Source organism: Candoia aspera, chromosome 1 (genome assembly GCF_035149785.1).
Source record: "Candoia aspera isolate rCanAsp1 chromosome 1, rCanAsp1.hap2, whole genome shotgun sequence".
In the NCBI taxonomy this organism is placed as follows: Eukaryota; Metazoa; Chordata; class Lepidosauria; order Squamata; family Boidae; genus Candoia; species Candoia aspera.
The window spans coordinates 279,590,774-279,603,388 of NC_086153.1; the positions used below are offsets into that span (position 1 = coordinate 279,590,774).

Consider the following 12,615-nt stretch of genomic DNA (forward strand, 5'->3'; position numbering starts at 1 on the left):
ACAGCTACATTTCTATGTAAGTGTATAATACATGAAGAATGTTTGAAAGTGCATATGCTTTCAACAGTTTGATCATGCTAAAGAATAAAATAGATAAAAGCAACAATTTTGATGTATCAAAGAGGAAATTGAGATAGAGACCTGGTGACCTCTAGATCCTTTGGGTGACAGCTCCCATAATCCTGACCATTAGCTGTACTAACTAGGGAATATGTAGTAGTCCAAAAATCTGAAGCCTATCAAGTTGCCTTTGCCATATGTAGTTCTTTTGCCAGAACATTGACAAGAATACCAAGCATAATCTGCAGAGTTAAGAAGATGTAATTACTTGGTTAATAGCAAAATATCATCTACAATCTGAATTCTATCCATGGAAAAAGTTTTCCCATTTCTTAATGAATTCAGTCTGGAAGTTTCTCATTAGTCCTCAACATTCCTTATCTTTGAGGGTACATATTGTTTGGAATGTATATTGCTGATTTATTCCAGTGCTAATTTCCAAGCAATACTCTTTCAGGGAAAAATACCTCTGCTGATTGAAGACAACCTCAGTTGACTTCAAAGATAAAGTTGGAAATACCATGTTGCAATGGTGTCATGCTCCACCATTTCAGCCTTTCTCTATATAGCATGTATTATCCTACTGCATATAGTTGTGGTGTTAAGGCATATCTTTATGTCAGTTATCCACTGAGCATGGCTTTCTAACTGGAATTCTTGAAAAGATTATTTACAAAAAAACAAAACAAAAATATCTGGACTAAGAAGAGCCCAGAGCTCTATAAGAAACCCATCCTGTAAGTCTCTTAGAATCATTTGATCATCTGATGTTTCTCGACTTTCATTCAAGAAAGCAACAAATATGGCCCCATTAATACCATGGTTTAAAAAAAAAACATTATTGCCAGAATTGGTTCCAATTTTTCACAGATGTATTTGAAAAGCTGTGACTTTGGAAGCAGTGGGGATGAAGTGGTGCAGCAGATCAAGAAACATGAGGCTTTCGAGAAGATTCTAGCCTCCCAGGAAGAAAAGGTAAAATCTTTATGTATAATGTATAAAAAAAGACATGGGCAAATACCCAGGTAAAATCTGATATTTATGGGTCATCTTAGTTGACTGCAAGAAATACTGTGACAAACTAGCAAAATCAATCCAAACAGTAAATAGAACATTGTTTTGTAAAAGCTGATTTATAAGACCATTTTAGAGTGCTGATTTTCAATAAATTTGAGAGTTCTTCCTCAGGCAAAATATCTGAGAATATATTACCGGTGGGAGAAGAGTGTCTTAGTTTGACACTAAATGTCACAGAAAGCAAAATATACAATAAATTTAGAGATTCACCCTTAATTAAATTTTCAAAGAAATATTGAGGGAAGGTAAGATAAAGTCAGCAAGATGAGTAGAGGTCCTGAGAAAGCCTTGTTCGTTCATCTCACACAAATATATATCTGTATATTTTTGTTACTGGTGTTGTAGTTATAGTAGCTAAAAAAGAATGGGAAATTTTGAACTTCCAGTAGAAAAGGTAATATTTTATGTACCCAACTTGTGATCAAGAAACTGTAGCTGGGATTTCAAGTGTTTGTTTTTCAGGAACTCTCTCTTCGGGAGCAACTGGAAAGATTGCAGCCAGGTAGTGAGTTGGAAGTAACGCAGATCCAACACAGGCTCAGTGTGGTGTTACACAAAAGAAGATGCATCAAAGATCTTTCTCAAAGCAGACAAGAAAAACTGCAGGTAGAACTCCTGCTGGCACTATTCTACCAGAGTCTAACTGAGGTGAGAATAAGTTGTACATTAGTGAAGCGTTGTCTAGGAAATAAAAAGTTTCCCAGGGGGAAAGGCAGTGAGGGGTTGTTGTCTCCACTCTCCACTTAGACTGTCTATATAGGCAGACCTCACTTACCAAGCGCAATTGGGACCGGCAAATCTGTCGCTAAGCAATGCAGTCGTAAAGTGAAACATCACGTGACTGCACCCGACTTACAGTGTCAGCTCCAGCTGCAATCATGAAGCGTATCATCCACGGTCGTTAAGCACGATGTCACATGACCGTGACCTGCGACTTCCTGCCAGTTTCCCATTGACTTTGCTTGCCAGAAGCTGGCTGTGAAGTTTGCAAATGGCAATCCTGTGACCACAGGATACTGTGACAGCCACAAGTTCAAAGACCGGTCATAAATCTCCTATTTTGGTGTCGCAACTTCAAACAGTCACTAAACGAGCAGTCAGTAAGTGAGGACTATTTATTTATTTATTTATATTTCAAATTTCGTCACTGCCCATCTCACGAAGCGACTCTGGGCGGTTTACAACAAAGCTAAAAACAAATACAGATTAAAATACACTAAAAAACCATACTTCTAAAATATAAATATGAATATAAATATAAAATATAAAATCCAAGATGGCAATATTAAAAGTTCTTAAATTCATAAATTCATGAGAGCCTCTTTAGGGTGCTAACCAGCCCCAGGATTAGCTACCCCTCCCCCACCCCAAGCGAGATGGCAGAGCCAGGTCTTTACCCCTTTCTGGAAGACCAGGAGAGTGGGGGCCTGCCTCGCCTCTGGGGGAAGAGTATCCCATAGGGCAGGGGCCACGGCAGAGAAGGCTCTCTTCCTGGGCCCTGCCAATCGACAGTCTCTCATGGACAAGGTCCATAACATGCCCTCTCTGCCTGATCAGGTGGGACGGGTCAATGTAATGGGGATGAGACTGTCCCTCAGGTCAACCTGGACCCATGCCATGTAGGGCTTTAAAGGTTATAACCAACACCTTGAATTGGACCCGGAAGCAAACTGGCACCCAATGCAGCTCCCACAGCAAAGGTGTTACGTGTGCCATCCTTTGGGCACCCAAGACTGCTCACCCAGCTGCATTCTGAACCAGCTGTAGCTTCCGGATACTCTTCAAGTGTGGCCCAATGTTGCAATAGCCTGTAATGATTAATGGATGCAGTGGGTATGGATGTAAAAAGATGCCTGCTTGCAACATAACAACCAAAATAAACATTCTACCAAGCAAAACTGAGATTACTTCCAGATGATACTTTTATTATTCAATCACCCCATCTCATCTCCAGAAAGAGTGATTCTGAAAAAGACCAGATGCTGTCATCTGTAATGGCATCCACAGGATCTTGCTGCTTGCATCAGAATGACAAAAGCAGTGTCATGACATCACACCACAAGCTCTACCTTTTTGGATCATGCATGCAGCATTGCAGCACTGCTTTTGTCAGTTTAACCCCCACCTTTGCCACCCAAGGCACCTCTGGTCCCCTGTCACTTCTGACCCTCCTGTGTTTTCCCACTACTTTTCGGTCTTTTTAATTTCCTCATATCTTTTAAGGAAGAAAAACCAAAATAGCTACATTATTTTAAGTCTGAGGCTCTGTGCTTTGGAACATGGTGTTCACATTCCATGTATTCCTATATAAAATATATTTAAACATAAATGGAGTATAATGCAACATTTAAATGTTACAGTGGCCTTCCCCAACCTGGTGTCCTCTAGATGTGCTTAGACTAACCTCTAAGCCAAAACTTGTAGCCACTATGGCTTTGAGTACAGCATGATCTATGAATGAGAGCAGTGATGCCTGGTACATCTGGAGGGCATAAGGCTGGGAAAGGATATACTGTATCACAGGAATACTATGGGAGCTACTATATACCTTGTTCCTGTACATTTGGTTGCTGGAAAAGAACATTTGGAAGAAATCCAAGGTATTTCTTTATAAACTGGCTGATAGCCATCATTTTTAGCACAACTTCTTGGCCTGACTTAGAGCTTCAGGAGAGCCAACTACTGTAAAACCTAAAGGAAGGAATGCTTCAAGCATTAACTTCCATCTGGTTCTTCTTGGTGGATCTCAGAGTCTTGCAAAAAAAGTTAAATTGCATTAATTGAAGTCTGATCACTCGATGTAGAGAGTCATAGGGCTGAGCAAAGCTTTGATTTCCAGTTTCAGTTCAAAGGTAGTTCAGTTACAGTATATCACATCTTTTAACTGAACTAGCAACCAATTTGCAGATTCAACCATTTCCACACAGACACACATCTTTAGCAAATCTTCAAATTTTAATTTCAGTTGACTTGCATATGCTTTGCACACTTGAATTGAAAAGTAAATTCAAATCTGATCTCATCAGATTTGCATATTACTCTTAGCCTTGCATGCAGTGCTAATCACGTTGCTCCTTTGGTGACAGGCAGAGAGCTGGATTGATGAACGCATGCAAAAGATGAAGGATCCTTCTTTTCAAAACTTCAGCAAGCTATGTGACAAAATGAAGCTTCTTCAGAAGCATCAAGTCTTTGAAGCTGAAATTCTGGCTCATAAGGACATAATTGCAACTGTTAATATGGCAAGTATTAATAGCATATGCCTTGTGTTCTTCGGTTCCTGTGAGGTTTTCCTGTAGGTATGAGGGCAAATAACGGATAGATAGAAGACATACAAAAGTTGGATAGATGATGAATCAAATGTTCTTTTTCCAAAGGATCTGATAAAAATAAGCAATATATATATAATGTATTTGCCAAAGCTATGTTTCAGTCATGGAGGAAGAGATGTACAGAATTGATAATGGGGATATCCCCATTATCCCCCTTGATAATGGTTTTGATGATTCATCTAGGACAATTCAGTTCAGGTCAAAAAGAGAATGTGGTTTTTATAGAATAAGAGATTTTTATAACAATTTGTTAAACAATTTAAAGTACTGTAAGCCATTAGATGATATTAAAGGCAAAACTGAAATACTTTGGCCACATAATGAGAAGACAGGACACCCTGGAGAAGATGCTGATGCTAGGGAGAGTGGAGGGCAAAAGGAAGAGGGGCCGATCAAGGGCAAGATGGATGGATGATACTCTAGAGGTGACGGACTCGTCCCTGAGGGAGCTGGGGGTGTTGACGACCGACAGGAAGCTCTGGCGTGGGCTGGTCCATGAAGTCACGAAGAGTCGGAAGCGACTGAATGAATAAACAACAACAAAGCCATTAGATACTTTGGTTAACGTGGATTCAAGTTAAATCTTTTTTGAATGATAAGGTAGTAATGGAAATAGCAAATCGTTCCTTGACCAATTCTGAGAAATTAATAATTATTACTCACAATTGAAAGGAATGATTTCTAAAATATGTAAGTTACTGCTGGAGGTGGGGATAGGTGATCCGCCTGTTGGAATGCAGGAAGTTTGGGATTTGGGTGAGCAAATGGAAAATAGGAACTGGCAGAATCTATGGAAGGCAGAGATAGGTTTATTGGCCTTCGTATAAGAATTAGAGTTGAAGGTAGTACACAGAAAGCATTTAATTCCAATACAAATAGTGTTTATATCCAGCTATTCAGTAAAATGATGGAGGGGATGCAAACAGAAAGTTACATTCCCATATATGTGATGGGCTTGTGAAAAGTTCTGGCAGAAAATCTTCCAGGAAGTAAGATCTATAAGTAAACAAAAAACAATGTATTATTGGATTGGAGTTATTACACATATCTGAGGGACAGAATGCTAAGCTGGTTAATAAAGATCTTATTTTATTTGTACTTCTAACTGCCAAATCTATGATAAGTCAGCAGTGGAATTTTTTAGACCATTTAACAATTGAAAAATGGCATTCACAGATATGCTCTATAGCTATGGTCCCAAAAACCATGGATAGAATTTGAATTTTAAACACACACAGGTCCAAATCATATTTTTATTGACAATGGAATGACTATATATTATAAAACAGTGTTTCTCAACTTTGGCAACTTTAAGATGTGTGGACATCAACTCCCAGAATTCTGGGAGTTGAAGTCCACACATCTTAAAGTTGCCAAAGTTGAGAAACATTGTTATATAGTAATAAGGTGTAACAAATGTGTTATCTGACTATTTCAAATGTTGCTAATGTGTAACGCTGTTGGAATAACAATAATAAATAAAACAAAAAGAAAATGCAACCAGGGTGGGGGCTGCACAGATATCCAGGGAAGGGGCATTCAGGAGAATGGGGACCTGTCACTTTATACAATATGTCATCAGAAATGCTAAATAAACTTTAGAAATGCTAAATAAACCTGTAATTACTTTTTGTATCGTAAGCTTACATAAACATATTTCTAACACCCCTAGTCATCGTCGTTTGTGGTTAAAATTGATCCGGACCAATTAAATATACATTTAAGTGATTTTTTAGAAAAATTATGGAATTGTACCTTAAAGTGCAAGATACCTTTATCCACCAGTTTATAGATTCTTTAGGCCATTATCTCAAAAAGAAGAAATATTGGTTCTGTGTACTGGAAATGTTGGTCATAGGGTTGCTGGAGATGTCTAGTCTTTGTCTCTGCTATGTTTAGAGGCTGCTCTATTGTTGTTGCATCTTTTTAAAGATAATATGAATCTAGGAAAAATGATTTTTAGGGGAGAGAGTGAGTACTGACTAAACGAGATGATTTTCATGGATAACACAGCTTCCTATCCTTCCTCATTGCTCATGGATAAAAGAGGCATTTTTTGACTTCTGGATCAAGTAGCCATAGCTTTAGGTTAAAAGAGCTACTGTGCAGTGACTTCAAAGTTCAATTTATACTTAACACTTACATCCACTGTGGATATCTACCGGTATGAAACGACAGTCTCCTTATTCCTGTATCAGGATAAATCCACTTTTCTTCAGTACAATTTCTGCTGCTTTGGCCTCACAGATCTTAGGTCACAAATGATTTCATTCCTTGAACTTCAGTAAGTGTGATTAATTAAGGATGTAGGTCATCAAGGAAGCTCCCATTGGTAGAACAGAAGGAGATACTCAGAACCTAATTATCTTGAGAAGCAAGTCGGTAGAAAAAGACCTTTCAGCACTAGAGTATTTGCCAAGAGACTTCCAAATTAGTCATTATTTAAAGGATATCTTAACCAAACTAAAACACAAGCAAATCAGAATTGCAAAGGACCCCTCCAATGCTGAAATGTTAAGTAAGTGTTTGGGAAAAATACTTCTCACTCCTATGCCAGTTTGGCATAGAAACTTGGAAATGAAGGGTATCCTTTGGGCCATGTCAAACAGCTCCATGCTTGATGCAGGACATGTTGAGGTTTTCCTACTAACGATTAAGACTGCTATTGTACCTAATCATTTAGGCCCGGTGAAGAGGTTGTATTTGATTGTCTCCTTGCACGTGCTTCATGCAAATTGCCTGGGGGGAGGAAACCTGCCCGGACTTGTTTCTTACTTCCTCTTTTTGTCTCTGCCGATATGTAGCAAGCCAGGAGAGCTAAGTCCTTTAAATATGTTTTGCTTTTTGTAAATAAATTATTTTTATAGATATGCCTGGTGTGTGTGACTTTTTTGACCTCTCCTGGGCTAAAGGTTTTCCCAGCATCTGCCAACAGGACATTCCAGCTTGACTTCAGTAAGCAGTCAGATCAATCTGTACCACAATTGTTAGAAAACCTCAATACGAACCAGGCAAACTGCCAAAGTGGGCAGAACATACAGCCTTAAATATTTTGCCTGTTCACATCATATTGGCTGCTCTCTGACAGGCAGACAAGGTTAGAGAGGTGTAATCTTTCTACTTCTCTCTCATATCCTGAATAATTACATGCCAAATCAGTCAATCCTTCTCCCTCTGCTGGATGCATATCTGGATTAGATGCCCCAGAACTGGTCTTTGGTATGTGTTTAGCCTTTTCCACTGGCCTGCAATCTCTTGGAACTGAATTGTCTTAGGAATAGCATGGAAATATTGCAATTTTCTCCTTATTAATTATTCCTTCTTAACTGTTTAAAGAGAGGAGAAGCCCTACTACACCATAATGTTCCCAAATCGGAAGAGATCTGCCAAAAGGTTTACTTGCTTCAAGAACAGTGGGAAACGTTGAAACATGCTGTCGCTGCTCACGGAAAGATGCTTGAGGATAGCAGAGATTTTCTTGAATTTCTACAAAAAGTCGACCACGCAGAGGCTTGGATCAGAGAGAAGGTTAGTGAATTTGCAGACCACTGTTTCTGTGTAGACAACGTATCTATAGCCGTGAACATTTGGAAAATGGTAATTGTAAACAGAAAACTTATACTTTAATTTAGAAAAGCACCTGAAGTGTTTTTCCACTCCAAATATATGAATATAAATCAAGCCTGTATACACATGGGTTGCTACTGTATTCTATATGCATGACTCTCCTTCTAGGAAATTAGTTTGTTATGCACTAGAAATGTACTCTAGAAAAGTGGGCAATGTTTAAAGGAGTATAAAATATGCAATTCCAACAATTAACTTGGTGATCATCAAGGGTATGGAGGGGGGATTTCTTGTTCAAAAATATATTAAGAATCTTTTGTTAAGCAGTTGCTATTCATTTTATCTGGGTATTGTAGAAAGTTTTATTTTGCATAAAGAAAACTGTTACATAATTTTTTGGATGCAAATGGACTTTAATGTTAGATAACTGGGAGCTAGATGGGACCTACTGAAAATATTTAATATTCCTTAAAATTCAAGAGAGACCTTAATATTATCATGACATTTCTTTCTTCATCAAGCACATTCTGCAGTCATTTTGTCTGTCAGTGGTTGCAGGCGATTAAGAATCAGATGTGTGATTGGAACTGAAGGTCAGGATTAGGGGTGTTTTAAATCGCAATGCACTGACGTGTCAGAATAGAATTACTGAATCCATTCACTAAAATTTTGTATTTATACTTTGAAGTTTCTGCATTAATTTCTGGATTGTTTTACCACCATGAATACAGTATTTTTTTTAAAATAGATTCAGTGAATCAACTTGCATTAGCTTTTCAGGCAAGCAACATTATCAAGACAATTCATAATGCAACAGTGTGCTATTTAGTATGATACTGATATTGCATTTTAAAAGGCAGATTGCCACTCCAAAAATGAACTTGAATTCCAGTGAAAAAAGACTAGATAAACATTGAAGATTTCAATGTGTTTTAATGGAATCCTAATGGTATTGATGTTGTTTACCAGGAAGTCATGATTAATATTGGTGATGTGGGGAATGACTATGAACACTGCCTTCAGCTTATGAAAAAATTAAATGAATTCCGGGGAGTGTCAGAGGTAAGTGACACTATTTCCACGTAGGTTCCACTAGCTTTGATAAACAGATAATATATAACTTTTCAGGACATTAATGTTTCAGATTGATTTGACTGATGAAAGGTAAGTTAGTGTGACATCAGAATTGTTGGGTTTTTAAAGCCTGTAAGTTGTTGGCCTTCTAATTTGTTATATGAATGCTAGTGTTAATTATTTCCCAGTTATACATTACATCCAGAAGAGACTTCAAAGTGATATACAGAGCATTTCCTTTTCATATTTTATCCTTACAATAATCCTCTGAGGTAGATTTTGTTCGGAGACAGCAATTGGCCTAGAGTCACCAATGAGCTTCCATGATTGAGTACATTTCTACAGGAGGATTTTGGGCTGATCTGAAAACTGCCCTGCTCCTTTGTGTTTCCATAATGTCAGGAAGGTTAGAGTTTATTTATTTCCAGATCAAATGTGATCTATTTGAAAAAGTTGCAAAGCTAGGTTTTATCTTGTTTGTAGAAGTTGTGGCTCCATTTTTTTACTGAAGGAAACTCCTGCCCATCTGTCCTCCCAAGTCCTGAGCTTCTGGTCCTGTAAGGGGAATACTAGCATGATGGCTCTGCAGTTCCACCCTCAGTAGTCCATGATAAAATGAGCATGGGTGAAATTGGCCAATGTTTTGACATTTCCCCTTCTCTGTAGTGTGAGACCAGCTAACATACTAAGCCTCAGAATACTCACCTTTTCTTTTCTTTTCTTTCATATAGAATAACGGTAAGGGTATTTTTATTGCTGCAGATCTGTAGCTCTTGGAAAACATAAGTATTTGTACTTCTTTTTCTCAGCATTTCTACTCAACAGAAATGAAGATAATCATGGATCACCTTCAAACTGCACCTGAGGATTTGGGAAAGAAAACCAATGGCAGTATGAAAGTGCTCTAGGATTAAATCCAATAAGCTAGCCCCTGATACAAACTTATACTGGATCTTTTAAACAATAGTGTATACCTTCTAGGTAGCTTGGTTCGATCAAGGATCTCAGTGATATGAACAGTATAATGTTTATAATTGCCTTCATGTTTTATAAGTTTGCTGTGTTAGGGTTGTCACTGCATACAAAATGAAGGAATGTCTGTATTTCAAACTTAACTCACAATTTTGGTTGTAATGAACCAAAGCTTGGTTATATGATTTGCAAAAGCAATTTAACAATAAGAAATTGAAATGAGTTCCAGGGAAGAAATGGCAGACTGAAGACAGCTCTGCAAAAGCAGAGCTGACGACTGTGGCAGAATGAAGAGCTGGCAAGTAGACCGGTTCTTCGATAATTCCCCAGACAAGGAGAGGACTTGAGATTGCCCACAAGTGCTTTAAACAGTTGCTCCTCATGAGGAGGCCACAAGGCAGCAGTCTCTGGTGGGTTTAGAGCTCTGGGAGACAAGGGAATAGCCATCTTGCTCCAACCATGGTCAGATAACAGGGTTCTGAAACAGGACTGAAATGATGAGGCTTTATGGTTTTGTTTATAAATAAGAGATGGGATATTGGAAGAAAAGATCATTTGTTGTATTTTAAAATGGTTTATACTTGTTATGTTGAAGGGGGAAGTCACTTATTTATATATTTCTTTTCTTTTTCTTTACTATATTCTTATTTTTTCTTCCTTTTCTATTTTTTCTCTTTCTCTTTTTCTTCTTCCTTTTCTGTACCTTTTACTTTTACTTTTTATTCTTTTTTAGTTTGTATTAGTTTTTATTGTTGTAATGGTAATCTTTAATAAAATTACTATAAAAAAATTGAATTGAGAATGGAAAATCCCTTTTCTCTTTAAACATGTGATGTTATTCCTTCAAAAATAAATATAGTGTGGCATATTAAAGGACATCTAGTATGTTCCCAGGCTTTCAAAATAACATAAACATTTAGAAAAATATAGAAGCGCTTTGTCCCAAAGCAGCATGACATAACAGCTGCTTGTTTCATATTTCTCTGTTGTGACTTCTCTGGTTCTTCCTCTGTGATACTGACTCATCCCAGCTGACTTGGTGGGGCATTGCTAAGTTGAATTTTGTTGCATGCTTGGTGCAACCAATTGCTGATTGAGTTCTGTTTGTGCTATAATCTTTGGGGTCACAAATGTTAACCACCCTTTAGAACCCCAGTGAGCTAATTTTGTCAGAAGCAAAGATTCAGAAAGGGCACGTATTTTCTGGCAGGCTGCACTTAGAAACATGGAAAAATTGAAGCTGGATCCATCTTTTTTCCTTCTGGCTTTGCTCAAGATTTCCTGTCTTCTTGTGTCTTAATACATTTCAGTCTGGGCCTTTTATCTCTAATGGCAGAAGGAAATCTACACTGAGAACAAGTGAACAATGAAAAATCTATACCATATAAGATCTCAGCGTGAAAAATTGACTTTATTTTTACTCCTCTTCTCTCTTCTCCCAAAATGTATATGAGTGAAAAAACATCTCACAGTTCTGGACAAAATGCCTAAGTGACCCCAATTCAACCACAGCACATCAGCTGAGGTTTACCTGCAGAGCTAAAAAACCTCAGTCTCTTATGCCCGCAGCAGACTGGCTTAGGCCATGGTACCCAGTGATGACATAATGCAGTCTTGGAGATCATATCTTAAAACTTTCTCTCCATAGCCTGTAATTTTGGTTTACATGCAAGAAAATTGCTTTAATTACTGGGGACCACTTCACAGTTGAGAACTTTTTAATGTTAGTGTACTGGCATGCTCATCATGAGTAAACAGCACGTTCATCTGTTTTGTCATCCAGATAATCTATATATTTGCTATAAGGCAACTTGTGTCAGATGTTCATACTTGGTAGTATTTTCAGATCATTGCAGCACAATTTCCTGCATATCTGCATCATAAATGTTAAGTGGTCCAGACAAGTAGGAATTACGTTCACAAAAATATCCTCAAAGTCATTTCCCTGCCCTTGTTCTTTCCTCATCACAACTTTTTTTCATAGCAAGGAATTTTAAAAAAAATTGTGACAAAATGGTTGAATTTCAGCAGCACAATTTCAGGCCACTTCTAGGGAGTAAAGGGTTTTTAAGGGTAGAAATGGAAGGAGGAGCAAACTACTTTCATTTCCACCCTTAGCTTGGGATCAAATTAAAGATATAAGAGAAATCAACAACTGTGTTTAAAAAAGAAACAGTAATTTACAGAAGTTCAATACCTTAGTAAATTGAACACAGTCAGAAAATTTGTGTCTCTTTGTACATTGGACTACAGGATACATCAACCTCAGCCTGAGAAGACTGATTGATTATGATGGGTCTTGTAGTCCAGCAATACCTGAAAGATCTCAGATTCCTCAGCATAGTAATGCAGAACTTCTCTGCAGACTGAGGCAAGAAGCAAACTTCAAGGCAATTTAAACTGCCAATTTTAAGGATGTTACAGAAGGAGGGGGAGATAGCTGATCTTGAGAAACGCGGATACCCAGTCCAATAGGATGTTGCAGTTAGGTTGAACATGTCCATGTACATGTAGGCATCTTAGGAGGAACACC

At 37.9% G+C, this 12,615-nt stretch overlaps 1 protein-coding gene across 1 annotated transcript in view; it reads left to right on the plus strand.

Moving 5' to 3' along the window:
- Nucleotides 1-12,615, plus strand: part of SPTBN5 (spectrin beta, non-erythrocytic 5) — a 112,741-nt gene that overhangs the window by 64,882 nt on the left and 35,244 nt on the right. The window contains exons 36-40 of the mRNA XM_063318382.1: nt 931-1,035; nt 1,600-1,785; nt 4,224-4,383; nt 7,810-7,997; nt 9,006-9,098. Coding sequence (XP_063174452.1) covers nt 931-1,035; nt 1,600-1,785; nt 4,224-4,383; nt 7,810-7,997; nt 9,006-9,098 — 732 coding nt within the window. The remainder of the gene's footprint in view (nt 1-930; nt 1,036-1,599; nt 1,786-4,223; nt 4,384-7,809; nt 7,998-9,005; nt 9,099-12,615) is intronic.